Below are 15,448 nucleotides of genomic sequence, written 5' to 3' on the forward strand. Positions count from 1 at the left end.
CTATTATCAGTTTCTTAACAAAATCAATCTGTCACACTGGCTCCGTACCACATTCTGGGTATTCGGTATGTCTGTCCCGTACAAATGCAGCACAAATTCTGTTTGTTGTTCCAGACAGTTCGTGTGATTCGTATAGCATTCATGCTCTAGTGTGACGGTGCCCTTAGTAATGTGCAGACATGTAGAGAGACACCAGTGCCAAATAATGGTTAATTTAATTTTCTTGATCATTTAAAAAGGCGGAAACATAGATAGATGTCAAAATACCACAATAATATTCTAATGAACCTGGAATTGCTAAAGAAAATTTAAAAAAGACATGAAGAATAAAACTTTTTGTTAAATGTATTTTGCCTGTACAACATAACAAATTGGGTTTAACATAGTTTGAATGACAGAGGTCAGAAACAGGTTTATAACTGGACTATTTGTCTGGATGTATTTATTGAATGTAAAAGTCATTAAAATTGAGAGGAAATGTGTTGTTAAAAAAGAAGGAGAGAGCTGCACGCTTCATAAGCTTTTTATCTTTCCTGAGCTGAAACTAATGTGATTAACTAGTAGTATCAGTGGACACAATCTCTTTATACTTTTCTCATGGTTAATATTTCATTGTAAATTTAGATTTCCATTTGATTTTGAATAACTTTTTCACAGATTCATTGATTTCTTTTGTCTGTAGAACATAAATAAATGGGTTTAACATGGGTGGAATGACAGAGGTCAGAGACATGTTTATAATTCTGGCATTTGTAGGCATGTATCTATTGAAGGTAAATGTGATTAAAACTGGGAGGAAATAGATTGCCACAAGTGAAAGGTGAGCACTGCAGGTTTTATAAGCTTTTAGTCTTTCCTTAACTGAAGCAATTTTAGTCAGAGTGCAGCCAATATATGTGTAACTTAACAGGATAAATATCAGTGAAACCCAAAGAATAAGAACTGGTAACAACCAACCAATTATATAGCTTGAGGTTCTGTCATTACAGGCCAGCCAAAATATTTGCTTATGATCACAGAAATAACTGTTAATAATCACTGACTTACAGATGGAAAGTGTTGTGAGAAGACCCACTGTAATGAGTATTCCAATTATTGTGAAAACCCAGAAAAAGGCAACCAAAGAAAACATGAACCTGTGTGTGACCTTCATGTGATAGTGCAGTGGGAAGGTGATCGCTATCAGTCTGTCATAGGAGAGAACAACCAGATTAAGAGCCTGCATAGAAAGACACGTGTAGCAGAAAAAAAGAAATGTCATACAGTCATTATAGGAGATGATGTGGTGATTAAACAGAAAGATGTCAAGAACCTTTGGTACCTGAACAGTGCTACCAAGCAGGTCTGTCCATGCAAGATTAAAAACTGCAACATATTTTGGAGTTCTTAGATTTTGGTCCAACAATATTACAGCCATCACAGCTGTGTTTCCCAACACTGACACAATATAAACAAAAAAGAGAAAGACATAGTAATAGTTCATATGAGGTATGCCAGAAAAGCCACTTATTATGAAATATGGAGGACGAACAAAGGTGATGTTTCTTCCATCGACAGACTTGAATAATCCCATTGTGAGACTAGCTTTTGCTGTCTGCAGCACTCTGTCAGTCCTGCATCATATATGGAGACAAATCTCTTTCACTCTGTCTTTCTCTCTCTGAGGGTGAGTCTTCATAGGAGACCAGTGCTCAAACCACTGGGTCACCACACCCCTTTCAGTGTGTGTATGTATCTTAGTGTGTGTAAACATAAAGGGTGAGTCCAGTGTACTAGTTAGAGCTGTGCATGGGCAGCTCGTGCATAAGGGCAATTTGGGCAACGCACTGCCAACCGGGAAAAGGAGGGCTTTTTTTTTTTCTGTCTGAATCTACCCCTGTTACAGTGGTTATGAATGTTCCAGATGATTCTGATGACTGACATTCAGATCTGTCTGTGAATGTCATTGTCCAGTCAGGTCTTGCCTATTCTGGTGCAATTTCAGTCAGCTTGAAAACTCACTCCACACATCTCTCCCAGACTCTATTGTAAAATCAATATTTTTCACAAAACGAGCCTTTCAATGCAATCATTATTGGTTCCCGGTGTGCACGTTACACATTTACATCATGCGTAACTGTGAAAATTGCGGGCTGCAGCATCCATCAATGCCATGTTCAAAAACCCTGAGAAGCTCGGACAGGTGCGGTAAACAAGCGTTTCTTCCTGCTTTGTGAAATACATGTTAAATACATTTCATACCAAAAATACAAATGAAATCATCTTAGAGCTAATAATATAATTAATAAAGAGGTCAAATTGTGCAAAATCACCTTTTACTTAAAATCTTTTATTTTCATAGATATTCTCCTGATTTTTGATGAATTGATGTCACAGCTTAACGCCTCTGCGACATATGTAATAGAAATATTGCAGATCATCTCATTTTATCTCAGAATATTAAACACACAGAAATAAATTATTCTTGATAATCTGGTTAATCTAGATCTTGTCTAATATGTTTTTTCCTGCATGTTTTTAGACATGTTAGACTTTTGTAGACTGTAGCTTAACACGTATAACTTTTCATTTTAAGAATCCCCCCCCCCCAAAAAAAAGCATATTACATGTCATGAATTTTATTGCAATTCACATTCATTTCTAAATTCCCATTTTCCTTTTCTGCTGTTTTGCAAGCAACCAAAGCAATAATCGTCATCATCATCATTATCAATCAATCATCATCAAGCTTGACATGCTTTTCTTGTCTATAGGGCAGATGGAGAGGACATAATTTAAAATAAGTTGTCTCCATGCATGTTGTCTATCTGTTGCTGCCCTGCCAGTTTCCATTATTCCTCCCTCTGAGGAAGAAACCTCAAGCAGACCAGACTCAAAGGGGTGACCCTCTGCTTGGGCCATGCTACAAACATAAATTACAGAACAATTCACAGAACAATTCATGGACGAATATACAAGAAATGCTATTGGCGCACAGGACAGGAGAGTCGCCAACACAATACAGCTCCCATCTCTGGATGGAGCTGCACCACAAACAGAGAGAAAAAACAGAATCAGGCATCAGAAAGACAAAAAATACTGTATAATTTGCCAGCATTAAACAACAAGAAAAACAGAGAAATACTAATGTGATCGCCGGCCACTAGCCCTAAACTTCACTAAAAGACCCAGAATTTAGGTAAAGTTGAGGCCGCAGCCCGCTGCAATTACTAATAAATGAATTAAAAGAGTAAAAGGTGTAAAACAAAACTGTACCAGTATGCTAGCCATATGAAAGGGAAAATAAGTGCGTCTTAAGTCTGGACTTGAAAATCTCCAAAGAATTTGACTGTTTTATTGATGCAGGGAGATCATTCCACAGAATAGGGGCACAATAAGAGAAAGCTCTGTGACCCGCAGACTTCTTATTTACCTTTGGGACACAAAGTAGTCCTGGACCCTGATAACGTAAAGCCCGGGCCGGTACGTAAGGTTTAATTAGGTCAGCTAGGTAGGGAGGTGCCAGTCCATGAATAATTTTATAGGTTAGTAGCAGAACCTTAAAATCTGATCTCACTGGGATGGAAGCCAGTGAAGGGATGCCAAAATGGGTGTATTGTGGTTGTACTTTCTGCTTCATGTCAAAAGTCTGGCTGCAGCATTTTGAACCAATTGGAGACCCCTAATGCTAGACTGCGGTAAACCAGAAAATAGAACATTGCAGTAGTCCAATCTAGAAGAGATAAATGCATGGATAAGGGTCTCAGCATCAGCCATAGACAGGATGGGACGAATCTTCGCTATATTTCGCAGGTGGAAGACAGCAGTCCTAGTAATATTTCTAATGTGGAGGCCAAAGGACAACAAAGGATCAAAAATTACTCCAAGGTTCCTCACTTTGTCAGTGTGATGTATGACACACAAGCTGAGGCTGAGGGTTAACTGGTCAAATTGACGCCGATGTCTCACTGGACCAAGAACCATTGTTTCAGTCTTATCAGAGTTTAAAAGTAGGAAGTTTCTAGACATCCATCTTCTCACTGCTGCAAGGCAATCTTCTAAGGATTTTATATGAATGAGATTACCAGCAGTTATCGGCATGTATAACTGAGTATCATCTGCATAGCAGTGTTCACTATAATTCAGTCTAGACAAAAGATGCTTCAAAGATTGTCATGCTTTCTTCGAGGCAGATGGAGGCCTGTCACAACTGATGACAGTTATCCACAGGCCTTAACAATTTCCACATTCACTGCAAAAAATTCCAATTGTTTACAGATGGATTCAGACAGAACTATCGAGGCTGTCATGATCTGCCCTATGTCTGGGCTTGTGTTGCAGTTTGTCTCTCGTCTGTGTCTATGTCCCCGTCCATACCTGTTTATTATACTGTAGTCACTGGTTGGATTATCAGTTTGTTATGCTTTAGCCACGTGTTGAGTTCCGTTCTAGTTTCTGGTCCGGCCTTTAATTTTCTTGTTGATCTCTTTTCAGTTCTTACCTTTGTTTTCCTAGTTTGCTTCTTTGTTTATTAGGCCTTTGGTTTTGCTCATCTTTGTTTTAGGTATTTTATTGTCATCACTGTTGGTTTTGAGTAGTGTCACTGTCACGTTTCCTTTTTGCCTCTGCTCCTGTCAGTCATGCCTCAAAACAAAAAGAGATCGTAGTGGACATCACAAACACATCTGGCCATGCTCCATTTTTATCAGTGGCTCCCCAGTGGAGAAGGTCAGCAGCACCAAGTTTCTGGGGGCTGAACATTGCAGAAAACCTCACCTTGGGCCTCATGTATAAAGACTTGCATGGATGTCCTACTGAAACATGGCATACGCTAAAACACAGAAACTGTTGTATGCACAAAAAAAATGATCAAAGTGTGCGTATGCATGGATCCAAACACATTCCTTTTGTACATCCCAATCAACGTGGAATTGAACGCACATGCAGAAGTACCAACCTCCTGCCTGTCCACTCCCCCATTTAAATATGAAAATGTATTTAAATAGGCCCTGTTACCTGGGATTGCCCTCTTTATCTGATCATTCAACATGAACAAAGAAAAGAAACTTTGTGTGAGTGTGAGCTACAGATACTAATTAATGAAGTGGAGTCATGCAGGGATATTTTGTTTAGTACCTTGTGAACCAGGATATATGTGGAATGAAAAAACAAAGTGGGTGTATGTGGAAGGCTGTAAATGCGCTACACTCAGAGCAGAAATAAACACACTGAAGTAAAAAAAAAAAAAGGTCAGACATAAAGGTGCAAGTTAAGCAGAAAATCATCCCAAAGGTAATTATGCTGAACTCATAAATGGTGTCATTGGCTGCTCACAGTATACATAGATCGTGCGTCAAGATGCCAGTATATTAAACACTTTGACTTATTTTTAATTACTTCATTTTTTGATTCTGAATGAGCCAGGAGAGGGTTAGGGTTAGGGTTAGACTCCTCCAGCAGCTCCACCGTAGGCACAATACAATACGCCACATACATGAACCACACTATTAATGAATGCTGAAGTGCGCCGCAGATAATAGTGTGTGACATTCACAACTTTACGCGTGCATTTATTGACTGAACACAGGGAGACCATCGGGAGCTTGTCGGGAAATTCTGCAGCTCCAGTTTCACCAGCAAAACACAAAACAAAAATAAATAAATAACATATTGAATGTGTATATGCCCAAATGTGCCCTCGCTGGTTTTCAGTCGGTACAGTTAAACAAATAAACTACTCATGGATGTACATATCACTCTGATGACTTCTTATTTTCACATTATTAATACCATCATCACACTAGAACACAAACTGTGCCAATGCTGTATGAAATGACATTCGGACAACATTTGTGCAATTTGTGCTGCATTCAAACTGCACTCATCATACAGCAGCATCATACAGCATTCCTACAGCAGTCGGCACATTCGTGTGTGGCTCCTGCTGGACAACATAGGAATGGAGGTGGAATCAGTCATACTGCATTCATATTGCCGTAGGAACGGACAGTCGAACGTCAGTTGTGCAAGTCGACATGCAGTTGTACTGCACTCGACCTGCAACATGAATGCTGTATCAATTGACATTCGAACAACATTCGTGCCATCGTGCTGCATATAAGCTTCATTCGATTTCCTCTGACAGCATTTGTGTAGCACTTAGAGAAGCCGTGGAGAAAAGCATTTTTTCCTGTTTCTTGTAACTTTATAATGTCACTTTCAAGCCTTTAACTTTTTCAAAGTTTACAAAGACTTTTAATCGGGTCCCACAAGTTTTTGAGGCTACCTGAGTGCTATTTTCCACAAACACCTAAACCTTCATCCTTGGGTCAACCGGAACCAACTGACAGACAGACCTGCCGAACCATTAGTCTGTCCTGCTAGCAAACCAAGCAGAAAACCATGCCTGGTATCACCGGGGAAAACCAGCAGTTTAACCCAGAACCAGCCATGCTCAGGCCGAACCCAGCCCATCAATGGCTGAAGCCCATCAGATCGTTACCATCTTCAAAGCTTTGTTACATGGTACAAGGTGGCTTCATACAGACTTATTTAATAATTTTCTTAATAATAATTGGCGACCCAAAATTCATCACTAAATTCAAATCAGATTTATTAACTTAAATCCTTAAACTACTTTCACTGCTTTAACTTTCAACATCTCATGAGTAACAAAATGTGTGTTGTGTGGGCTGCTGAAGAGGAGGTACTGCTGGCCCACCACCACCAGATGGCGCCCTGCTTGAAGTGCGGGCTTCAAGCACGAGAGGGCGTCGGAGCAACAGAGAGTGACAGCTGTCACTCATCATCAGCACCAGCTGTCACTCATCATCCACATCACCATAAAAGCCGGACTGCAACTCCACCTCCCTGCTGAGAAATCAGCTACCGTAAGAGGTAATTGTCTCTGCTGACTTAAAACATTGAGTAATAATCTGAACTTCTTTGCAGCCGTTTTCCTGTGGTGTTTTCCTTATCTGTGGAATTGGCGTTTGGTGTGATCAGTGACGGCTTCGCTTCACACTCCAACCAGATAAGTGGTTAGACAGGAGCTGCACGAGTGTGTGATTGGAGGTGGAGGTGCTCCCTCCCATAAGAACACAGACGGTGGAATTACTGAGTGTGCGAACTCACACTCATCTACACTGTGTCTGTTCTCTGCCAGCAGTACCAGGTCTGACAGCTGGAGACGGTGGCCACCTGGGGATCCAGGACTTGGCGACTCCGGTGTTCTTCAGATCCGTTGGCGGTGAGGGCCGTGTGGGATCTGGCTCGGTTCTGGATGGACGTCTTCTATCCTCAAGCCTGCCCACACGTCACTCTACATATAATTGTCTGTATTACCAAAACTGTATTTGTCTGTATTCCGTTGTGCACTTCACAACATTAAATTGTTACTGTTTGGCTTATCCATTGCCCGTTCATTTAACGCCCCCTGTTGTGGGTCCGTATTCCTACACTTTCACAACAATGTGTCCATAATGTAACTATTTAATCATTGTTCATATCCTGAAAATGCCAGTAAGCTGTTCATCTCTTGTATATTTGTAAATGAATATATGTAAATATCCCTGCAGTGGTTTTATTGTGTTCAAGTGGAAACAGTGCTGATCAATCGTATCGTAGAAATTATGACTTTTAGATTTGAGACTGATTAATGATTACTGATTAGTGTTTAAATTAAAGTTCCTGGTCTTTAAAGCTAGGTGGTGCCCCCAATAACTTCGAGGTAATTAAATATCATTCCAATTAAATTTTTTTTTTTTTTTTTTGCTAGTGAGGCATGATTTACCTTGGTCCCCACAAGGAGGACATTTCAATATTAAAGATTAATCAATCTTAATATTCAAATTCATTACATTTTTGGTCTGCCCATTTGATCCAAATAATTATTAAATCTTAAAACTTTAATTATTTTGGTGCCCCGCTGGTGAGGCACCTTCCAATTTGATCTTAATAATTATTAAATATTTAAACTTGCTGCCGCCATGTGTAGCCAAAGTCTAAACTGCAAATTATTTAAATCTGCTACACGCTATACAAGCTTAATCTGTTATTATTATTACTGTTGGTATGTTGAATGAAGAAATGTCCACCAGAGTGATTGCCCATGAACTAAACTTTCATTTTATGACCATAAGACATCTCCACCATTGTGTTTGAGAATTTGGCAGTACATATAATCAGCATCACTACTGCAGACCACATATAACAATGGCACCACAGGACCACCACATCAAGCTTCCAATCTCAGATAAGACCACCCATCCAAACAGCTGATGCAACAAATGATTTGCAGAACTAAAATATTTCTGCATAAACTGTGAGAAACTGATCTAAGGCCTCATCATCCTCCTGTTGGTCTTAATGGGCCTCATGTATCAACGTTGCACACTTGTGGTGTAAATTTACGGTGTAAATTTGAAGTACACCAAAGTTGCCATGACATGTATCAAGCAGTGCACACCTGCCCATTTCCGGCATACGCCCGACGTGACCTTGATAAATGCGACGGGTGAAAACAATCGTAATTATAATGAACACGCCCATAAATATTCAGACTCCGCTTCAGACACAACCTCATTTTACGACATGGAAGCCAGGAAGACGGCAAAGAAAAAGAACTCCACCAATCACGACGCGTGCCAATAGAACGTCAAAAGCGGCCGTCGTATTAATTGTTTTGTAGTATAATCAAAAAAGTGTTCTAAAAATAGCCCACAATAAGCCAAGTCCGCAAAGTAGTGAGCATTATTTTTTACATTTATTATAGACGTTTTAAAGCTGTAAAACCCCTGTAAAACCACTTTATACACTTTTCTCAATCAGGCATGAACATTTTCTCACTTTTTTCTCATGTGTAAACACTCTCAAAGTTCAAACCTTTGTAGAGAAATAAGACCAACCTGTTTTCAGGCCCAAACATTTGTTTGAGAAATAAAAATAGAATGTTTTCCTATAAATAATTATGATGGCTTTTAGAACTAACAAATTTAATTTTAATGATCAACGTACGAGGTTGGACCCATAAGAAATTATTAATAGTGACTGACCAGTATTTCACAGTTCCTCTGATCGCGCCTCTTCGTCCTGACGCCGCGCCTTTTTCCACTGAGTCACACCTCGCTGCAGGTGTCTTTTTCCGAGTGAAGAACACGGTTATGGGTAGTTGTTGGCGCTCTTTTTTCTTCTGGGTGAGAAGATTCTTATAAACAGACACGCAGACCACAATGCACTGTAAAAAAAAAGCATGCAAAATTGGACTAAAAAAATCCGCGAAACTGCGAGGCCGCAAAAGGTGAACCACGTTATAGCGAGGGACCACTGTATTCTCTTTTCACATGTCAATAATTCATGACATGTGGATATTTGCTAGCTCAGTTAATAAGACACGCCTAATTTTTCGGATTTCTTTATTTTTAAAATGTATTTCTTTATTTATTTTATTGTAACAAACGAATGTAGAAGACAAAACCTGATTGCAGCACGGGCGAAGGGAATGACAACACTACAGTTGTAATTATCAATTCCATTGTCTACAATGATCACACCACATAAAGTTAAGCTCAGCGCTGCTCTGGCTCCAGGCTCGAAGTCTGGAGAAAAAGGCGAGCGGCGCTTTCTTTGCGGTTAGCGCTGTGGCCACGGATCGTGCTCGAGACCAACAATCTCGCAAAAGCGGGATTTGTATTAATTATTATGTAGTATAATCAAGAAAGTGTTATTTTTGTAACATATGCATTGATTTGTATAATGGCACTGTTTATCATGTTGATCATTTTCATTTTTATGTGGATTCCAGTGCTGGTTCATTTTGGTGTATAATTTACACCACCTCTCGACCTGGTGTATATTTTCAGCGCACCATACGCCAACGACCATATTGATAAATGCCAAGTAGCGCAGCCATTTTGGCGTACACCCCATATACGCTCAAATATCGCCGTACGCAACGTTGATACATGAGGCCCATTGTGAGTACAGTTCATCATCACTGACTTGACTGGGGAAATGTTCACCTTCAACTGTGAGCACTTTGGAAAAATCATGAAGTGCTCACTAATAAAGATTTTACATGATTTGTGAATAAATTTAAGGCTAGATGTTGTATGCATAGACAAAGTTTTGGATCTTTTATATTTTTAGAAAAGTGTTTCAATTACTTTTTTTTTGTATATTTTGTATGTTATGGAATTAAATGATTCCCAAATATTTGTGATACTTCAAGAGATTTGAGGTGACTGCAGATTTCCCTGCTAATTGGCCTCTGCCACTTTAAGGGGCGGTTTAATCATGTGACTGCTTGCTCTCTGCCTCACTCTGACATGCGCAGTCCATTCAGGTTGTTAGTGCAAGATGGAAGAAGTGAGAGCAGACTGCATGCTGTGGCTCCTTTACAATCTTATGTTGTGTGTAAATGTCTATGTCAGTATTATTTTGTACCATGCCTCCGTGTTTAGTAGTTCACTGTATGGGATAGAAGTTCTGTAGACTTTGTAGGAACTGATTTAAGTATTTTCCATCATTTATTGCATATTCATGCTGATATGGCCACCATTTTTTCTTTTTTTTTTTTTTGCCATTATGCATAGAGCAGAAGCTCAGTGGCGCATTGAGGTCATTAGTTGGTCTTGGCTAATGACCCTCTGCTGGTCGCTGCCTATAATTACATCTAAAATTAATATTTTCAGTACTTAAGAGTTTCAGACAGTTATATTGGTATTTATCCTCCAGTTTTATTGGTTTGATTGTATACATAATTTAGTGTTAATTAATCGATGATCAATATATTCAGATTATATTCTTTACTGATTATGTATATATATATTTGATTTTTTTTTTTTTATAGAAAACCATGACATGACATGGCACGACACGACATGACACTCCAGCCAATGTAAACACCACCACTGAGTGAATTGTATACTGTGTGGATTTGTGTGGATTTATTAAAGATGCAAGAAATTCTCCTGGATTTGCTGCAGTCTTACAAATACATTCTCCAGTGACTGTTAATGCTTAAGTTCAAAATAAACAATGAGATTTCATATGTTATTCAATTTTTTTTTTTTTTTTACTTTTTCTTTTTTTCCAGAAACTGTTCATTCAATTTCTGTACCTGCTTATTCCTGGCTGGAGCGAATCAAAGCCGTCATCGCGATCCCAGGACCTTCTTGATATGAGGCAACAGTGCGACCCACAAATGCAACAAAGTATTAAAAATACTTGTGGCTTTGCTGAATATTCCTTATCATTTTACATGTACACAGTGAGCTGAACACAAAACACATGCACACAAAAATAAAGTAAATATTCATGTCATAGGTAATTTATCGTTTCAGATATGGATATCGTTTTGATTTTGAACAACTTTTTCACTGATTTTTTTATTTCTTGTGTCTGTAAAACATAAATAAATGGATTTAACATGGGTGGAATGACCGAGGTCAGAGACAGATTTATAATTCTGCCATTTGGATTTATGTATGGAGCAAAATTAAAGGTGATTAAAACTGGGAGGAAATAGATTGCCACTAATGAAAGGTGAGCACTGCAGGTTTTCAGAGCTTTTAGTCTTTCCTGAACTGAACCAATTTTAGTCAAAGCATAGCCAATATATGAGTAACTGAACAAGATAAATATCAGTGGAAACCAAAGTATAAGAACTATTAGCAGAACAGCAGTCACATGGGCAGGGGTGTAGTCATTGCAGGCCAGCATGTATATTTTGCCATAATCACAGAAATAACTCTTAATAATCACTGACTTACAGATGGAAAGTCTTGTGAGAAGACCCACTGCAATGAGCACAGCAGTTATGATTAAAACCCAGAAAAAGCCAACCAAAGAAAACATGAACCTGTGTGTGACCTTCATGTGATAGTGCAGTGGGAAGGTGATCGCTACCAGTCTGTCATAGGAGAGAACAACCAGATTAAGAGACTGCATAGAAAGACACGTGAAGGAGAAAAAAAGAAATGTCATGCAGTCATTATAGGAGATGATGTGGTGATTAAACAGAAAGATGTCAAGAACCTTTGGTACCTGAACAGTGCTACCAAGCAGGTCTGTCCATGCAAGATTAAAAACTGCAACATATTTTGGAGTTCTTAGATTTCTGTCCAACAATATTACAGCCATCACAGCTGTGTTTCCCAACACTGACACAATATAAACAAAAAAGAGAAAGACATAGTAATAGTTCATATGAGGTATGTCAGAAAATCCAGTTAATATGAAATATGGAGGACGCACAAAGGTGATGTTTCTTCCGAGGGCAGAGTTAAATAATCCCATTGTACGACTCATTGTTCATTCATCTTTAGCTCTCTGTAGCACTGTGGACAGAGTGTCTCTGTCAGTGAGTCCTGTATCCTATATAGAAAAAATTTCTCTCTCTCTCTCTCTCTGTCTCTCTCTCTCCAGTTCAGTTTAAAAGCTTTATTTGCACAAATGCACAAAACACAATATTGCCGGGGGGGCATATTGAAGTAGGTTGCGTATTTAGAGGCTCCCATAGAATTGGGTTTAAATTGTTATTTATCTGCACTTTTTTGGAAAGTCTACTTTTGAAGAGTGACCCCTTTCAGTTTTTCTTTGAGTATTTGTTCTTTTTTTAAAGGTATTATGGCTGGTAACACAAAAACTTGTACGTCACCACAACAGAGGCCTGCCCCACAGGTACTGACCATGGCATCAGCTACTTCTTCTAGCCACTTTGTGACAGGACATTGTGAAGACTTTAAAATCTGAGCTCTGAGCAGCCTTAGGAAACAATCACAGTGGACCTGCAGTCAGTGAAAACACAGCTTTTAAGTGATAAAGCTGCCTTGGGCACCAAGCTAGCTTCCTTGAAGGTAATGGTGGGTGAAATGGGTTGTGAAAGTTGTTATTGTGGGTCATGTTAGTTTAACAGTGTTGTTAGTGTTACTCAGTGGTGGGCACAGTTCCCATAATCTGCTAACAGATAATTATCGAAGATAATGTTTTCATTATCAGATGATCTTTTTAGATAACTTTAAAAACCATTATCGGACTAATTATCTTCCAATAAATTTTTGTCCGATGACTTTTAGACTGATAACAGTAAACAAAGCTGAACAGCGGCAAACACTTTTGAGCACCTACCTCTTAAAAGTTTCTTAACAGATGTATAGTTCTACTCTCTGCAAACAGAAGAGAGCTGCTTTTAGGAGAAACCACTCTACCTTCTACAGGCAAAGGAGAACTGGTCACAAAAAAAAAAAAAAATTTCTTTAACACCATACTGATACACGGCCAATATCACCCAAGTCATCCAGAGGCATACATTTTTAACTTATGGTTCAAATTTTAACCAAACTAATTTTGGACAAGTTATTTAAAATTACTGTCATGTCTGAATGAATGAATGAATGAATGAATGAATGAATGAATGAATGAATGAATGAATGAAAACTGTTTATTTCGAACATTTGATACAACAACAATTACAAGATAGATCAGTAAAGACAACAACAAAAAAGTTCCTACTGTGTACCCAACATGTCCAAAAAGGGGTAGGGTGAAGCATCAGCTTATTTATCCCTACCCCTTCTTCCCCACAACCAGTAATACCCTTTGCCACATATACACATAAATTCCTACACACCTAAACCGATATCAATATATATATATATATATATATACATATATATACACATACACATACATATACACATCAACATACATACACATATACATATATACACAAACATAAATATACACCTACACATACCTACTTACATACAAAATACTATATATTTACAAGCCGAAGCAAAAAACAAAAACACCCTAACCCTCATTACCCTTCCTCCTCCCTATACCCAGAAAAAAACATATTTTTGTACCGCTGTTTGAACTGGTTCATGCTTGGACATTGCTTGAGCCCCACTCCCAATCTGTTCCACATCCTCACCCCACAGACAGAAATACAGAAACCTTTTAATGTTGTTCGTGCCCACTGATGCTTTAAATTAAATTTCCCCCTCAGACTGTAATCCCCTGATCTGTTAAAAAACATATTTTTAATATTTGCTGGAAGTAAATTGTTTATTGCTTTATACACAATTTGTACTGTTTGAAAATGAACCAAGTCTGTGAATTTTAAGAATTTGGATTGTAAAAATAGTGGATTTGTATGATCTCTATAGCCAGTATTATGAATAATTCTTATAGCTCTTTTCTGCATTACTGATAGTGATTGTGTTGTACCTTTATAAGTATTACCCCATACCTCTGCACAGTACTGTAAATATGGTAAAACCAGTGAGCAGTAAAGAATGCGGAGTGAGTTGTGGTCCAGAATATGTTTCGCTTTGTTTAGAACTGAAATGCTGAAGTTATATAAAGTGAAAATATCAGATATATGTTTTAGTTTTAAACTAATGTGCTAATTTTTAAGGTTTTGTGAGCACAAATGGGTAGAATAGGGTAATCTCAGTACATTCACAACAGGACAAATGCATTTCAGACACTCTGTTCAGGCTCCACGGACAACAGCATTAAACTCTAGTGCCTAAAACTCTCTTGAATATATTCTCTGGGTTTATAGACATTATTGTATTTGCGTTTGTTAAATTCCACGCATCTTAAATGTAGCAGACACGGATTATCTGGAATTTTCTTTTGGCAAGTTTTCAAGGCCTCTACTGCCACCTACGGGCCAGTAGTGTTCATGGCAGTATTTGCCCTATGTACTATGTGTCTGGGCACCAGTAGATGGCAGTGTTCTATTTATTTTGACCCCGGTTATATCAGATGGTTGTCAAATCAACTTTTTGGCTTTGCAAAATGGCTTTTTTTTTCTTCTTTTTTTTTTTTTACAAATTAAGTTTAAAAACAAAACAAAACAACAACAAAAAAAAACATTACAAGACAGCTCTGCGGTGTTTGTACAGGCACAGTGCAAGCGGTTGGACACTTGTAGCTCTGCAGCAGCAGGATACCCTCACGACGGTCGACCAGAATAATATCAAACAGGTTTGATTGTTGTGAAAGTGTAGGTACATGGACCCACAACAGGGGGCGCAATGAACGGACAATGGAGAAAGGTAAATAACAAGTTTTACTGTTGTGAAAAGAGCACAACCAATACAACAATTAATAATTTGGAGTTTTAAGCCGAAATCTGCTGGTGTCGTATGGGCAGGCTCGAAGGTAGGAGACGTCCGTCCTAGTCGAACCGGAACCACCCAGATCTCCTCTGCCACTGAACCCCAGAAGTACTGGAACCGCCAAGTCCCGAATCCCCAGGTGGCCACTGCCTCCGCTCGTCGGATCCGGTACTGCTGGCGGGAAAGAGCACAAACACACAGGTATGGATGCGACAGCACCCAGTAGACGGAGAGGGGAGAAGCCGCCTCCACCTCTTGTCACAATGAAGCAGGAAGGTGAGTACTTATCCAAGCAAGTAGCTTTCTGTAGTCAGCTGTCCTGAAAAGGTTTAACA

At 38.9% G+C, this 15,448-nt stretch overlaps 2 protein-coding genes across 2 annotated transcripts; both read right to left on the bottom strand.

The window, feature by feature from the left end:
• Positions 1-601: 601 nt before the first annotated feature.
• Positions 602-1,573, bottom strand: LOC117517948 (olfactory receptor 6C4-like). Its single transcript, XM_034179072.1, has one exon. The coding sequence runs from the start codon at positions 1,571-1,573 to the stop codon at positions 602-604; it is 972 nt and encodes a 323-aa protein (XP_034034963.1).
• A 9,736-nt stretch (positions 1,574-11,309) lies between these two features.
• LOC117517949 (olfactory receptor 6C4-like) lies at positions 11,310-12,276 on the bottom strand. The gene is given in 2 exon segments (XM_034179074.1): positions 11,310-11,328; positions 11,330-12,276. Coding segments are annotated over 2 exon segments (966 nt in total).
• Positions 12,277-15,448: the final 3,172 nt, after the last annotated feature.

Source organism: Thalassophryne amazonica, chromosome 9, assembly GCF_902500255.1.
Source record: "Thalassophryne amazonica chromosome 9, fThaAma1.1, whole genome shotgun sequence".
Taxonomy (NCBI): domain Eukaryota; kingdom Metazoa; phylum Chordata; class Actinopteri; order Batrachoidiformes; family Batrachoididae; genus Thalassophryne; species Thalassophryne amazonica.

Bases quoted from the DNA above. Each gene is read 5' to 3' on its own strand.
- LOC117517948 (XM_034179072.1), bottom strand. From the start codon at position 1,573: ATGGGATTATTCAAGTCTGTCGATGGAAGAAACATCACCTTTGTTCGT.